Genomic DNA, 24,425 nt, shown 5'->3' with positions numbered 1-24,425 from the left:
CAAACACAAGCAACAGCAGCAGAGATTTATCAAGAGCATGGAGCATGAAATTGATTCTTAACTTCTAATAAGTCAGCTTTAATTTGAAAAGTGTTCCAGGAAAGAGTTACAAATAGTCTGCTCAGGGCTGTTTGGGTAAAGTGTAAGGAATTGAGGGGAGCCATCATTAATTCCCACAGTCCAGTTATTGAATAACACGACACGATGCAGCCAGAGCAAACCTGGGCAGAGAGGAAATCGCGCGGACGCTGACTTTCCAAAAGGGATTGTGGTAAATAGACTCAAGTCTGAGAGATTATCACAGGGCAGCGATAACCAGGATGCAGTAACTGGGCAGCAGTGAGTGAGTCTGTGTATTGATGGGCAGAGTTTGGCTTCCTGGCCCCTCACCTTGAACAGATTTGGGAGGGTTCCTCTGTCCAGCTGGGGACTTGGTCGAATTTCCAGAAACTAGTGCTCTCTTCAGGCACAGTGGTTGGCACTGCTGCCTCACAGCGCCAAGGACCCGTGGTTGATTCCTGGCTTGGATCGCTGTCTGTGCAGAGTCTGCATGTTCTACCCGTGTCTGCGTGGGTTTCTTCCGGATGCTCTGGTTTCCTCCCACAGTCCGAAAGACGTGCTGGTTAGGTGCATTGGCCGTGCTAAATTCTCCCTCAGTGTACCCGAACAGGCACCGGAGTGTGGTGACTAGGGGATTTTACAACTTCATTGCAGTATTAATGTAAGCCTACTTGTGACACTAATAAATAAACTTCAAAGCCTTGCTTCTGGCTGGAGTATGACGGTGTGGGCTTCAGAAAACTCCCTTGAGAAGGGGTGAATGGGTGGGTGGGTGGGTGGGTGGGTGGTTGCAGGGGGTGAGGGTGTGGGGTAGTCAGGTACATCTGTCTACACTAATGTAAGCACAGGTAGTTTAACCCAGAGGCCCGTGGCTTGTGTGTGACTGAGCTGCTAATGGCAGAGGTGACAAGAGAAAATGCTGGAAATACTCAGCAAGTTCGGCAGCATCTGTGGAGAGGCAAATAAACTTCCCACTCCAGGTCACTGACCTTCCGTTCAAGTGTCCAGTGCGTGAGTGAAGTGTGGTTCTGTCCTCATGATGAATGCTTGCACAGTGACTGCACTCCACCCTATCTGCCTAAGCTTCATATTTCCATAATTAAAAAATATCAAATGAAGACAATCGCAATTAGAAGAGATTAGTGTTGGAGAAGTGATTAATCACAACCTTCAACAAGTAATGATTCCAATCACATCCCACGTTCCATAATCTCGCTGTAGTCTTTAGAATCAACATCACAACACTGATTAACCCGCTCATTTGCAAATGCGCTCAGACCCCCATGCCGACGCTATAGTTCACCTCTTCACTCCTTGATGGAGTAGAGACCACGGACAAATTCTCTCCTCTCATCCTGCTGCGGGCCAAACTCTCCATTTGTTGCCAAGTTTGCCCCATGCCGACACTATAGTTAAGAAAGCCCCACCAACGCCTCTACTTCCTCAGGAGACGAAGGAAATTTGGCATGTCAGCTACGACTCTCACCAACTTTTCCAGATGCACCATAGAAAGCATTCTTTCTGGTTGTATCAGCTTGGTATGGGGCTCCTGATCTGTCCAAGACCGCTAGAAACTACAAAAGGTCGTGAATGTAGCCCAATCCATCACGCAAACCAGCCTCCCATCCATTGACTCTGTCTACACTTCCCGCTGCCTCGGCAAAGCAGCCAGCATAATTAAGGACCCCATGCAGCCCGGACATTCTCTCTTCCACCGGGAAAAAGATACAAAAGTCTGAGGTCACGAACCAACCGACTCAAGAACAGCTTCTTCCCTGCTGCTGTCAGACTTTTGAATGGACCTACCTTCCATTAAGTTGATCTTTCTCTACACCCTAGCTATGACTGTAACACTACATTCTGCACTCTCTCCTTTCCTTCTCTATGAACGGTATGCTTTGTCTGTATAGCGCGCAAGAAACAATACTTTTCACTGTCTGTTAATACATGTGACAATAATAAATCAAATCAGATCAAATCAAACCCTCTTCCAGGCGGAACACTACCTCTGGATCCTGCTCTGCCGGTGGTTCAAGTTGGCAAGTACAAACCTCGGGAAACTCCCTCGCAAGATGAGTTCCACTCCTTTTCCCCTGGGTCAGCGAGTTACCAGACTAGCAGCTTGGGACTCCGGGGTAGGGGTGTTGGAGGGGTACCTGGCAATGTGACTGGAAGCACTGACCTCTCCCTTACCCAAGACGGTCTGTAGTTGCTGGTAACAGCGATCACACTGATGTCTCCATATTCCGCCCAGTCACTGGGTTCACTCACATGATAAACAGATTGAGTTGGGAACATGTGGACACAGCCCATCATACAATTCCATAGAAGAGACAGCACAGAAACAGGCCATTCGGCCCAACCGGTCCATACTAGTGTTAATGCTCCACATGAACTTTCTCCCAATCTCTTCATCTCAACCCATCACTGAATCATTTTATTCCTTTCTCCCTCATGTTTACCCAGATTCCCCTTAAATACATTGGAATATTCACCGCAGATACTCCCTGTGGTTGTGAGCTCCATGTTCTCACCACTCTCCAGGTAAGGATCTCTCCTGAATTCCCAGTTGGATTTTTGGAAACTATCTTACATTTGTGATTCCCAATTCTCGACTCCTCTTCTCTCCGCCAACTCCATCAAACTCTTGCATAATTTTACAGGTCTCGAGCTTAGTCTTTTCTTCTCTAAGGAAAGTTCCCCAGCCCTTCCTGCTCACTCCACCCTCCTGGTCCTACTATTGCCTGTTTGGCAGCACGGCCTCAGTTTAAAGGGACATTATATCCACCATCGATTGGTGAACAGTCGACACAGCCCTGTGATGCTGCAGTGGACTGTGGGGAATGGGGCTCCTGATTTTATCAGGTGTCTGAGCTGCTCGTTTTATACAGTTTAAAAACGTTAAATACAGCTCCTCTCCTTTAGGGGCACGGGTCCCGATGCTGTCGCACCTTCTGCGTTCCTCGCTCCTCAAAGATTAGAGAAATATTAAACCTGATGATTCTGCAAATGGTAAGAAGTTTCACAACACCAGTCTCCAACTGATCTATATCCTGCTGTATCCTTTGATGGTCCTCATCGCTATCCGCAAATCCACCAACTTTTGTGTCGTCCGCAAACTTACTAATCAATCCAGTTACATTTTCCTCCAAATCATTTATGTATATTACAAACAGCAAAGGTCCCAGCACAAGGTTGGGGCGGCACGGTAGCACAGTGGTTAGCACTGCTGCTTCACAGCTCCAGGGTCCCGGGTTCGATTCCTGGCTCGGGTCACTGTCTGTGTGGAGTTTGCACATTCTCCTCGTGTCTGCGTGGGTTTCCTCCGGGTGCTCCGGTTTCCTCCCACAGTCCAAAGAAGTGCGGGTTAGGTTGATTGGCCAGGTTAAAAATTGCCCCTTAGAGTCCTGAGATGCGTAGGTTAGAGAGATTAGCGGGTAAAATATATGTGGGGGTAGGGCCTGGGTGGGATTGTGGTCGGTGCAGACTCGATGGGCCGAATGGCCTCCTTCTGCACTGTAGGGTTTCTATGATTCACTGATCCCTGAGGAACGCCACTTGTCACAGCCCTCCGTTCAGAAACGCACCCTTCCACTGCTACCCTCTGTCTTCTTTGACCAAGCTAGTTTTGTATCCATCTTGGGTGACCAGAATTGCACACAGTATTCCAGGTGTGGCCTTACCAATGTCTTACCATCACATGTCTTACCAACTTCAACAAGACGTCCCAGCTCCTGGATTCAATGTTCTGACCGATGAAACCAAGCATGCTGAATGCATTCTCCACCACTCTGTCCACCTGTGACTCCACTTTCAAGGAGCTATGAACATGTACCCTTAGATCTCTTTGTTCTGTAACTCTCCCCAATGCCCTACCATTAACTGAGTAAGTCCTGCCCTGGTTCTACCAAAATGCATCACCTCGCATTTGTCTAATTTAAACTCCATCTGCCATTCGTCAGCCCACTGGCCCAATTGATCAAGATCCCGTTGCAATTGGAGATAACTTTCTTCACTGTCCACTATGCCACCAATCTTGGTGTCATCTGCAAACTTACTAACGATGCCTCCTATATTCTCATCCAAATCATTAATATAAATGATAAATAACAGTGGGCCCAGCACTGATCCCTGAGGCACACCGCTGGTCACAGGCCTCCAGTTTGAAAAACAACCCTCTACAACCACTCTCTGGCTTCTGTCAAGAAGCCAATTTTGTATCCATTTAGATACCTCACCCTGGATCCCATGAGTCCAGGGTCTATCTTAAGGCCATTCGTCTATTAATTATATTCCATTATTGGCTCTCATGCCTTCAGCTTCTTGGAATTCCCTCCCCAATCCTCTCGACCTCTTTACTTCTCTCTTCTCCTGTAGGATGTTCCCGAAATCCTATCGTTTGTGATCACCTGACCGCAATATGGTTTGGGATCCGGTTATCATAGAATCATAGAATCCCTGCAGTGCAAAAGGAGGCCATTCGGCCCATCGAGTCTGCACCGACCACAATCCCACCCAGGCCCTATTCCCATAGCCCCTCATATTTACCCTGCTAATCCCCCTGAGACTAGGATTAATTTAGCACGGCCAATCAACCTAACCTGCACATCTTTTGGACTGTGGGAGGAAACCGGAGCACCCGGAGGAAACCCACGCAGACACGGGGAGAACGTGTAGACTCCGCACAGACAGTGACCCAAACCGGGAATCGAACCCTGATCCCTGTTGCTGTGAGGCAGCGGTGCTAGCCACCGTGCCACCCCAATTTAATGTTTAATGTCTGTTCATCGCTCCCCTGCATTGTGTTGGGACATTTTATTTGTTGCAGGTGTGAATTGCTGGTGTATTGTACGTGGTGTTCTGATTTATTTTTGTGGTAATACGATGTGACCTTCTCCCTGATAATGTTTAATATTTCTGCGGAATGTAGTTAAAGTTAAATGCTGACTCACAGTCGCAGGCATCCAGACAACAGGCACAGGGAGCTATTCTCATTCATAGCACCATGTTATTATCGTGTTATTCACTGCAGTTCCAAACTCACAAAGCAGTTCATAAAAACTCCCAGCCATGAAAATTCAGATTGAGTTGGCAGATACTTGGATGCAACTGGGGACACTTTAATAAGATCTAAACAGTTCTAATTTAACACCCTTGTTTCAACAAGAGAGGCGAGAGGCAAGAGAAAATGAAGATGGCCTTGAATGAGTGAGTGATAGAGACTGAGAGAAATGGAGACACTGATAGATAGATGATGGATAAATACACATAGGTTTACATAGAACATAGAAAAGCTACAGCACAAACAGGCCCTTCGGCCCACAAGTTGCGCCGGTCATGTCCCTACCTACCTAGGCCTATATATAGGCCTACCTATAACCCTCAATCCTATTCAGTCCCATGTACTCATCCAGAAGTCTCTTAAAAGACCTATCGAGTTTGCCTCCACCACCACTGACGGCAGCCGATTCCACTCACCCTCTGAGTGAAAAACTTACCCCTGACATTTCCTCTGTACCTACTCCCTAGCGCCTTAAACCTGTGTCCTCTCGTAGCAGCCATTTCAGCCCTGGGAAAAAGCCTCTGAGAATCCACCCGATCTATACCTCTCAACAACATATATACCTCTATCAGGTCACCTCTCATCCTTCGTCTCTCCAAGGAGAAAAGACCGAGCTCCCTCAACCTATCCTCATAAGGCATGCCACCCAATCCAGGCAACATCCTTGTAAATCTTCTCTGCACCCTTTCAATCTTTTCCACATCCTTCCTGTAATGAGGCGACCAGAACTGAGCACAGTACTCTAGGTGGGGTCTGACGAGGGTCAGACCCCACCTAGGAACAGAGACAGCTGAGAGAGAACCTTATTGAAGGGGATAGAAGTGAGGGGTCTCAATGGAGTGAATTGGAAGACCTGAATTGCCTGTCCCCTGGGTTGAGGGGGCCGTATCCAGGGTCATTAGATTTAGGAACATCTCAGCAGGTCTGGCACATCTGTAAGGAGAGAAAAGAGGTGATATTTCAAGTACAGATGACCCTTTGATAAAGCTTTGACAAAGGGTCACCTGGACTCGAAACGTCGGCTCTTTCCTCTCCTTACAGGTGCTGCCAGACCCGCTGAGATTTTCCAGCGTTTCCTCTTTTGGTTTCCGATTCCAGCGTCCGCAGTCATTTGCTTTTAGTCACTCGGTTTAGGATGAGGAGTGGCAGGGACAGAGAGTGAAATCGCAGCACTCACCCAGCTTTGAGAATCATAAACATTCTCATGAGGGTAACAAGAAGCAAGTTAGGACAGGATTACTCGAGCGGTTCCTGCAGGGGCGCAGACTGGGTCCTGCCGTGCCGCTGCTCAGAACTCGGTCAAGATTCAGTCAATAAAACCTGCCACTGACAAAAGCTTTTAGCCAAATGCCTTGGCATCTCCTTACGCGGTTTGGCGTCCTAGTTTGCTTTATAGTGTTCCCCTGAAGCATCTTGGAATATTTGATCATAAAATCCCTACAGCGCAGAGAGGCCACTCAGCCCATCGAGTCTGCGCTGACAACAATCCCATCCAGGTCTATCCCCGTAAGCACACGTATTTACCCGAGCTCGTCCCCCTGACACTAAGGGGCAATTTATAGAATCCCTACAGTGCAGAAAGAGGCCATTCGGCCCATCGGGTCTGCACCACCCATAATCCCACCCAGGCCCTATCCCCTTAACCCCATGCATTTACCCTAGCTAGTCCCCCTGACACTAAGGGGCAATTTAGCACGGCCCATCCACCTAACCCGCACATCTTTGGACTGTGGGAGGAAACCGGAGGAAACCCTCGCAGACACGGGGAGAACGTGCAAACCCCACACAGACAGTCACCCGAGGCCGGAATTGAACCTGGGTCCCTGGTGTTGTGAGGCAGCAGTGCTAACCATTGTGCCACCGCGCCCCCTACATGAAAGGTGCTACATAAATGCAGGTTGTTGTTACACGTGGCCGGTACTCACAGGTCATTGTCTGTGTCTTCACGATTCTTCTGTTGCCGCCGATAGATGAAGAAGACGGTTACTATGGCGCTGATAATGATCACCGCGGCAATGATTCCTCCCAGAATTCCAATCACACTTCCCGGTGCTCCCTGGGGGAGTGGCTTATCTGAAAATAAAAAACAAAACAAAATGTTTAAACTGAGTTTCTCAAAATCCTGCAGGAAAAAGGAGGAATTGTGTCAGGATTTCACGATATTTGCTCGGATCCCAGGGTAATGGGTCTTGAGGAGGTCAACAATGGGAGGACAGTGTCACCGACACAGGGCTGAGGGGCCTGTCGAACATAGAGCCGATGGGCCGAATGGCCTGTCTCTGAGCTGTAAACTCTGTGAATGAGCAGCCACTCTCTGACCTTCCTCTGCGACCCACACAATTGTGATGGGAAAGTTTGCCAACCCTCTCCCTTCCCTCACGGTGCTCTATCCGCTTCCCTCCTCGCCTGCCGGTGTTGATTCATGCTGGGATTTGAAGGGTAAATGCGTGTGCTTACGGGGGTAGAGCCTGGATGGGATTGTTGTCAGTGCAGACTCGATGGGCTGAGTGGCCTCTCTGCGCTGTAGGGATCTTATGATCAAATATTCCAAGATGCTTCAGGGGAACACTATAAAGCAAACTAGGACGCCAAACCGCATTGAAGGGGCCAGATCGTGACTGGAGAGTGAATGCCAGCAGGATGTTTGACCATGAGGGGCATCACAGTCCAGCTCAATCCCGATCAGAGAATCGAGAACGAGGGGTCAGGGTTTAAAAACACAGGGTCGCTCATTTAAAATGGAGATGAGGAGAATGTTTCCTCTCTGAGGGTTCAGAGTCTCTGAAATTCTTTTCCTCAAGTGGCAGTGGAAGCAGAGACCAGAATTGTGTATGTGTGTGTCAGTGTGTCTGTGAGTGCGTGTGTGTGTGTGTGTGCGTGTCATTCTGTGTGTCTGTATGTGTCAGTGTATGTGTGTCATTGTGAGTGCGTGTCAGTGTGTGTGTGTCATTGTGAGTGTGCTTGCGTGTGTGTGTCTCGGTATGCGTGTGTGCATGCCTGTGTCTGTGTGTGTGGCAGTGTGTGTGTTGGGGTGAGTGTGTCAGTGTGTGTGTATCAATGTGTGTGTCTCAGTATGTGTGTGTGTATGCCTGTGTGTGTGTGTCTGTGTGTGTGTGGCAGTGTGTGTGTTGGGGTGTGTGTGGCAGTGTGTGTGTGTGTGTGTCAGTGTGTGTCTGTGTCAGTGTGTGTGTGTGTGTCAGTGTGTGTGTTGGGGTGTATGTGTCAGTGTGTGTGTCAGTGTGTGTGTGTCAGTGTGTGTGTGTCAGTGTGTGTGTTGGGGTGTGTGTGGCAATGTGTGTGTGTGTGTCAGTGTGTGTGTGTCAGTGTGTGTCTGTGACAGTGTGTGTGTGTTTCAGTGTGTGTGTCTGTGTGTGCCAGTGTGTGTGTGTTTCAGTGTGTGTGTGTGTCAGTGTGTGTCTGTGTCAGTGTGTGTGTCAGTGTGTGTCTGTGACAGTGTGTGTGTGTTTCAGTGTGTGTGTCAGTGTGTGTGTCTGTGTGTGTCAGTGTGTGTGTCTGTGTGTGCCAGTGTGTGTGTGTTTCAGTGTGTGTGTGTCAGTGTGTGTGTGTCAGTGTGTGTGTGTGTGTCAGTGTGTGTGTCAGTGTGTGTGTGTCAGTGTGTGTGTGTGTCAGTGTGTGTGTGTGTGTCAGTGTGTGTGTATGTCAGTGTGCGTGTCAGTGTGTGTGTGTGTGTCGGTGTGTGTGTGTCAGTGTGTGTCAGTGTGTGTGTGTGTGTCAGTGTGTGTGTGTCAGTGTGTGTGTGTGTCAGTGTGTGTGTGTGTCAGTGTGTGTGTCAGTGTGTGTGTGTGCATCAGTGTGTGTGTGTGTGTGTGTCAGTATGTGTGTGTGTCAGTGTGTGTGTGTGTCACTGTGTGTGTGTCTGTGTGTGTGTGTCAGTGTGTGTGTGTGTCAGTGTGTGTGTGTGTCAGCGTGTGTGTCAGTGTGTGTGTGTGTCAGTGTGTGTCTGTGACAGTGTGTGTGTGTTTCAGTGTGTGTGTCAGTGTGTGTGTCTGTGTGTGTCAGTGTGTGTGTCTGTGTGTGCCAGTGTGTGTGTGTTTCAGTGTGTGTGTGTGCCAGTGTGTGTGTGTGTTTCAGTGTGTGTGTGTCAGTGTGTGTGTGTGTGTCAGTGTGTGTGTCAGTGTGTGTGTGTCAGTGTGTGTGTGTGTCAGTGTGAGTGTGTGTGTCAGTGTGTGTGTGTCAGTGTGTGTGTCAGTGTGTGTGTGTGTGTCAGTGTGTGTGTATGTCAGTGTGTGTGTCAGTGTGTGTGTGTGTGTCAGTGTGTGTGTCAGTGTGTGTGTGTGTGTCGGTGTGTGTGTGTCAGTGTGTGTCAGTGTGTGTGTGTGTGTGTCAGTGTGTGTGTGTCAGTGTGTGTGTGTGTGTCAGTGTGTGTGTCAGTGTGTGTGTGTGTCAGTGTGTGTGTGTGCATCAGTGTGTGTGTGTGTGTGCGTCAGTGTGTGTGTGTGTCAGTGTGTGTGTGTGTTAGTGTGTGTTTCAGTGTGTGTGTGTGTGTGTGTCAGTGTATGTGTGTGTCAGTGTGTGTCAGTGTGTGTGTGTGTGTCAGTGGGTGTGTGTGTCAGTGGGTGTGTGTGTGTCAGTGTGTGTGTGTCAGGGTGTGTGTGTGTGTCAGTGTGTGTGTCAGTGTGTGTGTCAGTGTGTGTGTGTCAGTGTGTGCGTGTGTCAGTGTGTGTGTCAGTGTGTGTGTGTCAGTGTGTGTGTGTCAGTGTGTGTTTTAGTGTGTGTGCGTGTCAGTGTATGTGTGTGTCAGTGTGTGTCAGTGTGTGTGTGTGTCAGTATGTGTGTGTGTCAGTGTGTGTGTGTGTCACTGTGTGTGTGTCTGTGTGTCAGTGTGTGTGTGTGTCAGTGTGTGTATGTGTCAGCGTGTGTGTGTCAGTGTGTGTGCGTGTGTGTCAGTGTGTGTGTGTGTGTGTCAGTGTGTGTGTGTCAGTGTGTGTGTCAGTGTGTGTGTGTGTCAGTGTGTGTGTGTGTGTCAGTGTGTGTGTGTGTCTGTGTGTGTGTGTGTATGTGTCAGTGTGTGTGTCAGTGTGTGTGTGTGTCAGTGTGTGTGTGTGTTTGTGTGTGTGTGTGTCAGTGTGTGTGTGTGTCAGTGTGTGCGTGTGTCAGTGTGTGTGTGTGTCAGTGTGTGTGTGTGTGTCAGTGTGTGTGTGTCAGTGTGTGCGTGTGTGTGTGTCAGTGTGTGTGTGTGTGTGTCAGTGTGTGTGTGTAACTGTGTGTGTGTGTCAGTGTGTGTGTGTGTCAGTGTGTGTCAGAGTGTGTGTGTGTGTGTCAGTGTGTGTGTGTGTGTCAGTGTGTGTGTGTGTGTGTGTCAGTGTGTGTGTGTGTCAGTGTGTGTGTGTGTCACTGTGTGTGTGTGTCAGTGTGTGTGTGTCAGTGTGTGTGTGTGTCAGTGTGTGTGTGTGTGTCAGTGTGTGTGTGTGTCAGTGTGTGTGTGTCAGTGTGTGTGTGTGTGTCAGTGTGTGTGTGTGTCAGTGTGTGTGTGTGTGTCAGTGTGTGTGTGTCAGTGTGTGTGTGTCAGCGTGTGTCAGTGTGTGTGTGTGTGTGTCAGTGTGTGTGTCAGTGTGTGTGTGTCAGTGTGTGTGTGTCAGTGTGTGTGTGTGTCAGTGTGTGTGTGTGTATGTCAGTGTGTGTGTGTCAGTGTGTGTGTGTGTGTCAGTGTGTGTGTGTGTGTCAGTGTGTGTGTGTGTGTCAATGTGTGTGTCAGTGTGTGTGTGTGTCAGTGTGTGTGTGTCAGTGTGTGTGTGTGTGTCAGTGTGTGTGTGTGTGTCAGTGTGTGTGTGTCAGTGTGTGTGTGTGTGTGTGTGTCAGTGTGCGTGTGTGTGTGTGTCAGTGTGTGTGTTTGTGTCAGTGTGTGTGTCAGTGTGTGTGTGTGTGTGTGTGTGTGTCAGTGTGTGTGTGTGTGTGCGTCAGTGTGTGTGTCAGTGTGTGTGTGTGTGTGTCAGTGTGTGTGTGTGTGTGTGTCAGTGTGTGTGTGTGAGTGTGTGTGTCAGTGTGTGTGTGTCAGTGTGTGTGTCAGTGTGTGTGTGTGTGTCAGTGTGTGTGTCAGTGTGTGTGTCAGTGTGTGTGTGTGTGTGTGCAGTTCCTTGTTTCATTCGAATGGTGCACAATGTAAACTGCTGTTAAAGTGTAGATTAAAGGTGATGTATTGGGGGTGACTGACTGGCTGACGGTGTGTGTGGGAGTGGGCGGGGGGGAGAGGGGCTGTCAGGGTGGATTGTGTCTCCTTCCCGCAGCCTCCATCTCCCCTGTAATTGAGGTCATTCTCTCTCCAATCGAGCTTGCTGCTTGTTACTGATGATGTGGTGGATTTGGAGAGAGAGGGCAGGGCTTTAGGAAGATGTGACACTTGCTCTCAAACTTCGATTTTATGGGTCAGTAAAAGCAATCAAAGGTTTCCAGCGTATCGCCCACACAGCTGAGCTCTGATTAAATTGGAGGGAGAAATATAAGAGTGGTCAGTGTCTGAGTGAAAAGGAACACTGATTCCCTTTCTAAAGGCCATGGCGATGCTACAGTCTGATTCGATTAATGTCGTTCTGTAGACAATGTCAAATCTAAAATATAAAAAGGTATGGAATCTGTTCAAACCGGGAGTGATCACGCCAGAGTTACAGAACCCCTCTTAACATCACCTGTGTGTCAGCCTCACTCCCAGCACCGACCCCGTCACCCTAGCTTCGACTGGCGTGAGAGGGGCTTCTGCCCCGCCCAATTTCCTCCAATCATACTTCACTTCATGGAATCATAAAATCTACGGCATGGGGACAGGCCCTTCGGCCCAAGCTGGGGTCCATGCCGACCAAAATGCCCATCTAAGCTAACCCCATTTGCCTGCATTTGGCCCATATCCCTCTAAACCTTTCCTATCCATGTATCTGTCCAAATGCCTTTTAAATGTTGTCCATGTCCCTGCCTCAACCACACCCTCCGGCAGCTCATTCCACACACGCACCACCCTCTGTGTAAAAAAGTTGCTCCTCAGGTTCCCATTAATTCTTTCCTCTCTTAATTTAAACCTATGCCCTCTAGTTCTCAATTCCCCAACCCTGGGAAAAAGACTGAGCATATTCACCCTACCCATGCCTCTCATGATCTTCTACACCTCTATACGATCAGCCCTCAGTCTCCTACCCTCCGAAGAAAAAGGTCCTAGCCTGTCCAATCTCTCCCTGTAACTCAGTCCCGCGAGTCCTGGCAACATCCTTGTAAATCTCTTCTGCACTCTCTCCAGTTTAATAACATCTTTCCTAAAGCAAGGCGACCAAAACTGAACACAATACTCCCGGTGCGGCCTCACCAACGTCCTGTACGACTGCAACATAACTTCCCAACTTCACCCTATTTTCTGAGCTATCCCTCTATCTCCCTCTCATACTAACCTGACTTTCCCTCAGCCGGGTCTTTACTATCCTCCTCAGCCACTCCGTGTGGGAGTGAGTTCCACATTCTCACCGCTCTTTGGGTAAAGACCTTTTTCCTGAATTCCCTGTTGGATTTATCATTATCTCATAATCATCGCCCATGTTTCTGGTCTTGCGCATGAGTGGAAGCAACTTCTCCATGGCCGGAGCTGTGCATTACCTCATCCACAGTGGGTCTTACTGTCTCCCGACTGGGAAATATGTCGGCCTTTCCTTTCCTGTCGCTGGGCCAAAATTCTGGAACTCCCTCCCTAACGGCACTCTGGGTCGACCTACACCACGTGGACAGCAGCCGTTCAAGAAGGCAGCTCACCAGCACCTTCTCAAGGGCCAGTTAGGAATGGGCAAGAAATGCTGGCCCAGCTGGTGACGCCCAGATTCGAAGAAAGAATTTTTAAAAGTCTGTTCTCCTGGAGTCATTTGTAACAATCAGCTGTCTCCAGACTTTGCGCTGATTTAATAGTTGCGCAAAGAACAAAACTATGTTCCTTGAGGTATTTGAGTGGAAGCTTTGACAAAGGGTCATCTGGACTCGAAACGTCGGCTCTTTTCTCTCCTTACAGATGCTGCCAGACCTGCTGAGATTTTCCAGCATTTTCTCTTTTGGTTTGATGGAAGCTTTGCTGGATGCAGTAGCTCACACGGTGGCACAGTGGTTCGCACTGCTGCCTCACAGCGTCAAGGACCCAGGTTCAATTCTCGGCTTGGGTCACTGTCTGTGTGGAGTTTGCATGTTCTCCCCGTGTCTGCATGGGTTTCCTCCGGGTGCTCCGGTTTCCTCCCACATCCTGAAAGATGTGTTGGTTAGGGTGCATTGACCCGAATAGGCGCTGGACTGTGGTGACTAGGGGAATTTCACAGTAACTTTATTGCAGTGTTAATGTAAGCCTTACTTGTGACTAATAAATAAAAACATAAATAAAATAAATAACTCTGTTCCTTTATTTTGATATGTGTAAAGGTTTTGCCAAAAAATCTATGGAATTGTTGGGGATGTTGCCCATGACTGTATATTTCAATCTGCAATAAAATAGCTGATACGTATTATATAGAGTCATAGAATCCACACACTGCAGAGGAGACCATTCGGCCCATCGGGTCTGCACTGACTCTCTGACAGAATATTTTACACAGGCCCTCTTCCCCCCACCCTCCCCCATCTCTGTCACCCCACACATTTCCCATGGTTAATCCACCTAACCAACACATCTTGGAAGTGATTGGGAGGAAACCCACGCAGACACGGGGAGAACGTGCAGACTCCGCAGAGACAGTGACCCAAGCCGGGAATCGAACCTGGGTCCCTGGCGCTGTGAGGCAGCAGTGCTAACCCACTGTGCCGCTCCTGTTTCCAGCATTTTTTGTTTTTATTTCAGATTTTCAAAAGCTGCACTATTTTGCTTTTGTATTGTGTTGGCCTAGTCAGCGGTCACACTGTGCCTGTGAGATTTAAGCATCACTTTCAGGACTCACACTCAATCTAGGCTTCCACTCCAGTGTGATAGTGAGAGGTTACAGTGCAGTACTGTGGGATTACAGTGTGTGACTCTGAGATTACAGAGCAGTATCCAGGGGTTACAGTGTGATAGTGAGAGGTTACAGTGCAGTACTGTGGGATTACAGTGAGTGACTCTGAGTTTACAGAGCAGTATCCAGGGGTTACAGTGTGATAGTGAGAGGTTACAGTGCAGTACTGCAAGGTTACAGTGTGTGATTCTGAGATTACAGAGCAGTATCCAGGGGTTACAGTGTGATATTGAGAGGTTACAGTGCAGTACTGTGGGATTACAGTGAGTGACTCTGAGATTACAGAGCAGTATCCAGGGGTTACAGTGTGATAGTGAGAGGTTACAGTGCAGTACTGCAAGGTTACAGAGTGTGATTCTGAGATTACAGAGCAGTATCCAGGGGTTACAGTGTGATAGTGAGAGGTTACAGTGCAGTACTGTGGGATTACAGTGAGTGACTCTGAGATTACAGAGCAGTATCCAGGGGTTACAGTGTGATATTGAAACCTAACAGTGAGATACTGAGGGATTCTTCAGCTTTGATTAAAGACCGGCTTCATCTACTTGTCCTTGTGCTAAAAATGACATAAAGATCATCTCAACCAGTCTAAAGATCTCCTGGAATCTGGAGTGTCATTCCCTCTTGATAAACTGTTCACTGATCATTGAAGTGTGGGCCACTGTGTAAACTGTCTCCTTCATTTGTTCCACAACAACACTGAACCCAAATCAAAGTAATTTCTGGGATGTGAAGCAGCTCGAGATGTTAGTGAGTGATGTTCAGGTGTTGTATAAATCTTTCATTCACACAGACAGACACCCACAAACAGGTTTGCAAATACACAACCATGCACCCAATTACTGATAATCAATTTCACTGAAAAAGACATCTGTTAAAATGGTACAAAGATCCAAACATTCTTCCCACTCACTGCCGCAGACACAAACCAGTAAATTATTCTAAAAAGTCAGCCAACTGTTGTCATAGAAACAGCAGACATTAGGGATCACAGAAAGGCCATTTGGTCCATCAAATACACTCCCTCCCACAACCTGTGTCCAATCTCCCTCATCACGGAGGGATCTGAAAACAAGAATGAGAGCAGTTGTTTGATAATACAGAATTTGAGAATTGCTGAAAAAAGACATTTTGTTGAAGCTTTTCATCTTGCACTTATCAGGACAATTACAAGGATACCAACATCAGAGGGAACAGCAGCTTGATGCTGTATGAGAAGAGGGTTGGCAAGTACACTCTTCTGGTAGAGCCTTTATCACAGAGATCTTTTAAAATTCATTCATGGGACATGGGCATTACTGGCTGGCCAACATTTATTGCCCATCCATCATTGTCCGAGGGCAGTTGCTGTGGCTCTGGAGTCACATGTAGGCCAGACCAGGTAAGGATGGCAGATTTCCTTCCCTAAAGGACATTAGTGGACCAGATGGGTTTTTCCAACAATCGACAACGGTTTCATGGTCGGCAGTAGATTCTTAATTCCAGATATGTTTTATTGAATTCAAATTCCACCATCTGCCGTGGTGGGATTCAAACCCGGGTCCCCAGAACATTAGCTGAGTTTCTGGATTAATAGTCTAGCGATAATGCCACTAGGTCATCGCCTCCAGTTGATGCATGACTGACAGTTAACTGGCAAGCATTGTTTGAAATTTAAACCAGATATCTTGACTCTGATTGCTCAAGGCATTGACCTGAGGAATGAACCAGTGAATGGCTGTCACTTATTTTGTTTAGCTGAAATAGGTGCAATGTATGTACATGTTCTTTCTGTCTGCAAAGAACACGGCCCTGCGTTAACATATGTAGCTTCTGGTACAGGCAAATATGCCTCACTGTGAACCGAACTGATAATCTGAAAGTCAGTATATTTTTTATCACACACTTAAGATTATTTAGCAATTGCGATTGGATAACATGTGCTAAATAATTCTCAGTGTGCTAAAAATGACACTGTGGGGGGACGGTGATCTCAGCTCCAAGGCTGTGAACAATGTGGGTGTGATATGTCTTCAGATGCAGAAGTCTCTTCACCAAAATCCCTTTATTTACAAACTCTAACAGCAGTGCACAGAGTGCGAGCAGTCAGCAGTCTACCTCAGGGGGTGTCAGAGGAACTGACACTCCCCGTTAAGTACAAGGCAAAGACTCCCGGATTGACCCCTCAATTGGATCCTTAATCAGGGAGTTCATACTCCAATAGGCAACCTCAATGGCCTGATTGAAGTCATTACACTACGTACTCAATTTGTTTTGCAGTTTGACAGTTAGTGGGATTAACATTTTATTGTGCAGGATGGCACTCGGTATTAAGTTGACTAATTCCTCTGCTTAAAATTAAACATTTTAGATTTGCTGAATCAAAGCATTAAATAGAATTTACAGGAGAGAAACAGACGCTCCATCTGGCATTCTCTACACAAACCTCCTTCCAACCAACCTCATCTCACCCCATCAATTTATTCCATCTTTCCTCTCTACCTCGTGTTATCCAGCTTCCCCCTGACTGGATCCATGATACTCACCTTGACCACTCTGTGTGGGAGCGAGTTCCACATCCTCACCACGCTCTGCATGAAGGCATTTCTCCTGATTCCCTACTGGGTTCAATGGTGACTTCCTCATGTTAATGGTTTTGATTTCTCTGCAGGTGGAAATGTTTTCCCTGTACCTGTCCCATCACAAAGATCTTCATCAGGTCACCCTTCTTCAGCCTTGTTGTTTCTAGATCTCAGAGCTCCCATTTTCCTGTTCCAAGCTACCCAAGAGGCCCACAAGACATAGGATCAGACATAGGCCATTTGGCCCATCCAATCTGCTCTACCATTCAATGAGATCATGACTGATCTCCTGATAATCCTCAACAAAAACAGAAAATACTGGAAAATCTCAGTAGGTCTGATAGTATCTGTGGGGAGAGAATAGAGCCAACGTTTCGAGTCGAGATGACCCTTCCTCAGAGCTGAGAGCAAAGAGAATCAGCAGAGATTTATACTGTTGGGATGGGGGGGTGGTGGAATGGGACAAAGGGAATGTAAATGAGGATACAGAAGGCTGAGAAGATGCTAAGAGTGTCTATTCAATGATCAGAATGCGTGAATAACAGAACAGAGGTACTGATCGTTAAAACTGCCCGAGGAATGTGGCAGTTGCCCTGAACGTGTTGGGGAGGGGGGGGGGGGGGGTTTGGGGGAGAGAAGGGGAACTGGAATAGAGAAGTGGAAAAATGGGAGTGAGAAAGAAGGATAATAAAATGGATGAATGAGATGAAATGAAATGGACTAAACGCCCCTTTCAGGTGAAGCAGTGCTTCATATGCACCTCCTTCAATCTGGTCTATTGCATTCGCTGCTCCCAATGCGGTCTACTCTGCATCGGAGAGACCAAATGTAGACTGGGTGACCACTTTGCTGAACACCTTCGCTCTGTCCGCAAGCGGGACCCAGATCTTCCTGTCACTTGCCACTTCAGCACAACCCTGCTCTCCTGTCCACATGTCCGTCCTTGGCCTTTTGCAATGTTCTCGCGAACCCCAACGCAAACTGAAGGAACAGCAGCTCATCTTCCGATTGGACACTTTACAGCTTTCCAGACTGAACATTGAGTTCAACAACTTCAGAATATGAGCTCTCCCCTCCACCTTCACCCCATTTGTGGACCTGTGGGGCAGCACGATGGCACAGTGGTTAGCACTGCTGCCTCACAGCGCCAAGGATCCAGGTTCGATTCCCGGCTTGGATCACTGTCTGTGTGGAGTTCTCCCCGTGTCTGCGTGGGTTTCCTCCGGCTGCTCCAGTTTCCTCCCACAGTCTGAAAGACTTGCTGGTTAGGTGCGTTGGCCATGCTAAATTCTCCCTCAGCGTACCTGAACAGGTGCCGGAGTGCGGCGATTAGGGGATTTTCACAGTAACTTCATTGCAGTGTTAATGTCAGCCTAACTTGTGACACCAATAAATAAACTTTAAACTTAAAAACTTATTTCCATTTATTTTATTCCATTCCATTTCATCTCATTCATCCATTTTACCATCCCTCTTTCTCACTTCCATTTCTCCACTTCTCTATTCCAGCTCTCCTTCTTGCCCCAGCTCCCCCTTTCAGGGCAACTGCCACATTCCTCGGGCAGTTTTAACGATCAGTACCTCTGTTCTGCTATTCACGCATTCTGATCACTGAACGGACACTCTTGGCTCCTTCTCAGCCTTCTCCATCCTCATTTACATTCCCTTTGTCCCATTCCACTCCCCTCCTCTCCAACAGTATAAATCTCTGCTGATTCTCCTTGCTCTCAGCCCTGACGAAGGGTCATCTCGACTCGAAACATCGGCTCTATTCTCTCCCCACAGATGCTGACAGACTGACTGAGATTTTACAGCATTTTCTGTTTTTGTTTCAAAGTGTTCAGCAAAGTGGTCACCCAGTCTACATTTGGTCTCTCCGATGCAGAGTAGACCGCATTGGGAGCAGCGAATGCAATAGACCAGATTGAAGGAGGTGCATATGAAGCACTGCTTCACCTGAAAGGGGTGTTTAGTCCATTTCATTTCACCTCGTTCATCCATTTTATTATCCTTCTTTCTCACTCCCATTTTTCCACTTCTCTATTCCAGTTCTCCTTCTCTCCCCCAAACACCACCCCCCCCCAACACTTTCAGGGCAACTGCCAAATTCCTCGGGCAGTTTTAACAATCTGTACCTCTGTTCTGCTATTCACGCATTCTGATCATTGAATGGACACTCTCAGCATCTTCTCATTGTTCCAGAGGAGCAGCTGGAGTGGTGGTTCAAGTGAGGAGAGTGAGTAGGTAAGAGGTATTTTTAACTTACTCTTTTTTTTGGAGTTTTTTTTCTCTAATGCAGCCGGGAGCGTAAAACCGGAAGTCGGCCCCAGTGAATTTTTTGAGTCGGAGCAAGGGAGGCAGCGAGTGGAACGCAAGACTGCGCAGGCGCCTGACGTCAGCCAGTAGCACGCGGAAGGTTTAAAAAGCAGGCCGCTCTATCCAGCGGGCAGCGAGTGAGGGAGCAGAGTGGGACGGCTTTGGCTCAAACAGGCTTTGGCGTGAACAGGCAGAGCCACGGGTAGGTTCCGGTAAGTTTTTGTTTCTTCAGAGTAGAAAGAATGCCAGGCAGGATGTTGGAATGCTTCTCTTGCAGGATGTGGGAAGTCAGGGAGACCTCCGGTGTCCCTGACAACGAGACCTGCAGGAGGTGCATCCAGCTGCAGCTCCTAACAAACCGCGTCAGGGAACTGGAGCAGGAGCTGGATGACCTCCGGATCATTCGGGAGAATGAGGAGTTTATAGATAGTAGCTTCAGGGAGGCAGTTACGCCAAAGGCACAGAGCACAGGTAATTGGGTTACCGTCAAGCGAGGGAAAGGGAAAGGGCAGGCAGAGCAGGGTTCCCCTGTGGCCATTCCCCTCCACAACAGGTAGACCGAGTTGGATACTGTTGTGGGGGATGCCTTACCTGGGACAAGCTGCAGCAGCCGGATCTCTGACACTGAGTCTGGTTCTGCAGCACAGAAGGGAGGGTGGAAGAAGAGGAGAGCGGTAGTGATAGGGGACTCGATAGTCAGAGGTACAGACAGGAGGTTCTGTGGTCGTGACAGAGACTCCCGGATGGTTTGTTGCCTCCCGGGTGCCAGGGTCAGGGATGTCTCTGATCGCGTGCACAGCATTCTGAAGTGGGAGGGTGATCAGCCAGATGTCATGGTACACATCCTGAGATTACTACCCTCGGGGTCCTGCTTTTTAAATTACTACCAAGCTCTCCATACTCACTCTTCAGGACCTCCTCACTCTTCCTTCCTATGTCATTGGTACTGATGTGTGTCTATTTCAATGCCAGGAGTATTGTGGGGAAGGCAGATGAGCTGAGGGTGTGGATTGACACATGGAATTATGACATTATAGCCATTAGTGAAACTTGGCTACAGGAGGGGCAGGACTGGCAGCTCAATGTTCCAGGGTTCCGATGTTTCAGACGTGATAGAGGCAGAGGGATGAAGGGTCGGGGGGGGGGGGGGGGGGGGTGGGTGGCATTGCTAGTCAGGGAAAATGTTACAGCAGTGCTCAGGCAGGACAGATTAGAACCTTGTACGTTCTACCTTGGTTTGTCCTTCCAAAGTGCAATATCTCACACTTGCCTGCATTAAACTCCATCTGCCATTTTTCAGCCCATTTTTCTAGCTGGTTCAAATCCCTCTGCAAGCTTTCAAAACCTTCCTCACTGTCCACTACACCTCCAATCTTTGTATCATCAGCAAATTTGCTGATCCAATTTACCACATTATCATCCAGATCATTGATATAGATGACAAACAACAATGGACCCAGCACTGATCCCTGTGGCACACCACTAGTCACAGGCCTCCACTCAGAGAAGCAATCCTCCACTACCACTCTCTGGCTTCTTCCATTGAGCCAATGTCTAATCCAATTTACTACCTCTCCATGTATACCTAGCGACTGAACCTTCCTAACTAACCTCCCATGCGGGACCTTGTCAAAGGCCTTACTGAAGTCCATGTAGACAACATCCACTGTCTTTCCTTCATCCACTTTCCTGGTAACCTCCTCGAAAAACTCTAATAGATTGGTTAAACATGACCTACCACGCACAAAGTCATATTGACTCTCCCTAATAAGTCCCTGTCTATCCAAATATTTGGACAGGTACATGGATGAGAGGGGCGTGGAGGGATATGGCCCAGGTGCAGGTCAGTGGGACTAGGCAGAAAAATGGTTCGACACAGCCAAGAAGGGCCAAAAGGCCTGTTTCTGTGCTGTAATGTTCTGTGGTTCTATGGTTTCAGATTCCAGAATCCGTAGTGTTTTGCATTTATGATAATCCCCAACTCCACTTTCCCATCTTATCCCCATAACCCTCGATTCCCTTACTGATTAAAAATCTCTCTATCCCAGCCTTGAACATACTTCATGATCCATCCTCTACAGACCTCTGCGGTAAAGAATTCCACAGATTCACTCCCCTCTGAGGGAGGAGGAGACAGGCTGAGGTAGATTAGAAATACAGGGTGTGTGACAGAGCTGAGAAACATCTGCAGATCCAAACCCTGGTATCCTGACTGAGAGACAGAGCAAGAGATAGATAGATAGAGAGAGAGGGAGAGACAGAGAAACAGAGAGAGCAAAAAACAGAGAGAGAGAGAGAAAGAGACAGTGCAAGAAAGATAGAGAGACAGAGAGAGAAACAGAGAGAGAGAGAGAAAGAGAGAGGGAGGGAGTGAAAGCATGTGTGAGAGAGTGAGAGAGAAATAAAGAGTGGGAGAAAGAGAGTATGAATCATAAAATCCTACAGTGCAGGAGGCCATTTGGTCCATCGATACTGCACCGTAACAATCCCACCAAGGCCCTATCCCCTTAACCCCATATATTTACCCTGCTAGTCCCCCTGACACTAAGGGGCAATTCAGCATGGCCAATCAACCTAACCTGCACATCTTTGGACCGTGGGAGGAAACCGGAGCACCCGGAGGAAACCCACGCAGACACGAGGAGAATGTGCAAACTCCACACAGACAGTGACCCAAGCCGGGAATTGAACCCGGGTCCTTGGCGCTGTGAGGCAGCAGTGCTAACCACTGTGCCACCGTGCCATGAATGAGAGAGAGAGAGAAAGTGTGTGTGTGTGTGTGAGAGAGAGAGACAGAGAGTGACAGAGAGAAAAAGAGAGGGGGTAATCCTGATCCCAGGCTCGCTGTCCATGGGACGGTGAGGGCTCAAGATTCATAAAAGTTCTGGAAGTCACGGATCTCGCCGGTGAAGGCTGTGTGGGTGGGGGGTCAGGGATCCGATTTTCGGGGGAATGAGGTGGGGGGTGCCAGCTCCATCTCTGACCGGGGAGGGGGGGGGGGGTGGGCATGGGGGCAAATGCCAGCTCCGATTAGGGGAGGTGGCAGGATGGGGGGTGGAGGGCAGCCCCCGAGACCTCCATGTGGGCTGGTGCGGAGGATCATTCATGTTCTAATCGAGTTCCCCTTTAAACATGGCGCCCCGACCTCAGTGCGTGTTTAGACACCCCCCCCCGAGTGACAGCATGGAACTCACCCAGCTGGGTTTTCTTTTTGACAGAGCGGGGTTAGATGGGGAGACGCAGGCCCAGGCAGCTGAAGGTCCAGTCACCAATGGTACAATGATGGAAATTGGGGAGATTACAGAGACAGGGAGGGGAAATTTGAATGGCTTCCTTTGACACTTTTTGCTTGTTTTCTCTCTCTCTTTGGAGGTGCTGACTCTGATGGTAAATCATCCTTTGATCACTATCACCTCATCGGGGAAGTTTGGGGGATTCATTTTCATTCATGAGACAGTAATTGTCAGCAGGAAATTCAACTATGAAGGCATCATAGCTGATCCCAATGTTGTTCTCAATGGATTTCAGCTGACATTCCAGCAGGCCAAAAATGTGCAGGTAAGGTGGATTGGCCATGCTAAATTGCTCCTTAGGATCCCAAGATATTTATGTTAAGGGGATTAGTGGAGTAAATATGTGGGGTTACGGGGTAAGCCTGGGTATGAGTTGGTGCAGACTCGATGGGCCGAATGGCCTCCTTCTGCACTGTAAGGATTCTATGACTTACTGACTGGGACTCAGGAACAGAAACTTTGGCTGCCTCCTGCTGTCACACCCAGGGGCAGTATTGTATTGGGCACGGTTAGAGGGGCCCAGTCCCAATGGACCTTCTCAGTATCAAATTTCAATCTTGTTCTCCGGGATGGGGAGGTAAACACACTGACCCTCCGAGTATTCTCTAACCTTCCATTTTCAAAATAACCTTTTTCTTTCTATCAAACTGAAAAGATTTCTAATGATTAAAAGCTAAAAGTTTGATTTAAAATTATTGAAGGAAGTGGACAGTCTATAAATCACTTTAATATGACAGTACGAATTCAATTGCAACATTCGCTGCATTCTGTTACTGTGCTTATCACCGCTCACACATTCCCACTCAACTGACTCTATCCATGGGACTGGGAGCTCTAACCTTGAACTCCAGATTGTCTCTGGAACATTCTCTTCTGTATCCTTTAAACTCCGCTCAAAGACTGGAAAGCACTTTCATGCAAATACTGTAAGAACTTCACACAGTGTATTGGTCCGCTAGATTAATCAGTGGTTAAAGACGGACTTGCATTCATATAGCACCTTTCAGATCCTCCAGAGTTCTGAGAATGTTTCCCAGCCAGTGAAGTACGTTGGAAACGTACTTATTTGTAATGTAGTAAATTCAGCAGCTGAACTTTGCATAGAATGATCCCACAGAACGGCAATGTGTTAATAACCAATTCATCTGTTCTTGGGTTCCAAATGAGGGAGAGAAAGTGGCCACTGAACGGGGAAAACGCCCCGTGTCTTCTTCCTATAGCACATCAGGCCTCTCCGTCAACTCAACATGCGAACAAAATGTTTACTCTTCACTTGACTTAATCTCCTCCTGCTCCCTCACCTCACTAATAGAATATATTTCCAGCTGAGGGGCAGAAAGGGCACTTGCTTATAATTTCATATCGAAGCGTAATTAGGCCATTCGGCCCATCGAATCTGTTCCGCCATTCGATCATGGCTGATATGCTCCTGATCCCCACTTTCCTGCCTTCTCCCCATAACCCTTCAACCCATTGCCAATTAAAAATCTGTCTAACTCCTCCTTAAATTTACTCACTGTCCCAGCATCCACCGCACTTTGGGGGAGCGAATCCCACAGATTCACAATCATCTGGGAGAAGTAGTTTCTCCTCAACTCTGTATTAAATTTGCTGCCCCTTATCCTAATGTCCCTTAATGTCGTATCTGAGAGAGAGCAGCTCTGAAATCATGTTGCCAAAACTCAAGGATGAGAAATATCATGTCAGCCATTGTTGTAAAACCCATCTGGGTCACTAATGTCATTTAGGGAAGGAAATCTGCCGTCCTTAACCGGTCTGGCCTACATGTGACTCCAGAGCCACAGCAATGTGACTGACTCTTAAAAGTCCTGCTAGATGGCCCAAGTAAGTCACTCAGCTCAAGGGGCAATTAGGGATGGGCAATAAACGCTGGGCCAGCGACACCCACATCCCATAAATTAATTTTTAAAAATTTAGATCAAAGTCCTTAACAACAACTTACATTCGTATAGCACCTTTAATGTATTACAACATCCGAAGGTGCTTCCCAGAAATGATCTTGGTCGATTTTATGAAGCCACTTTAAGGAGGGCTGATTGGTAGAGAGGTTCAGAGGTTTCAACAGGGAATTCCAAAGCTGCAGCAACTGAAGACGCAATAGTGGAGTGAATAAAATCAGGGCTGCAGGGGAAAGCAGGGGGCTGATTCCTCA

The 24,425-nt window shown here is 47.9% G+C and overlaps 1 protein-coding gene across 1 annotated transcript in view; it reads right to left on the bottom strand.

Annotated features, from left to right (window-relative positions):
* Positions 1-24,425, bottom strand: part of LOC144479973 (uncharacterized) — a 96,756-nt gene that overhangs the window by 71,163 nt on the left and 1,168 nt on the right. Inside the window, exon 2 of the mRNA XM_078199105.1 lies at positions 7,048-7,195. Within this exon, the coding sequence (XP_078055231.1) occupies positions 7,048-7,195 (148 nt within the window). The remainder of the gene's footprint in view (positions 1-7,047; positions 7,196-24,425) is intronic.

The sequence above is a fragment of the Mustelus asterias genome, chromosome 27 (assembly GCF_964213995.1).
Source record: "Mustelus asterias chromosome 27, sMusAst1.hap1.1, whole genome shotgun sequence".
NCBI lineage: Eukaryota > Metazoa > Chordata > Chondrichthyes > Carcharhiniformes > Triakidae > Mustelus > Mustelus asterias.
Note: the sequence above shows the minus strand (reverse complement) of the source record. Positions and strands in the feature narration are given on the sequence as shown.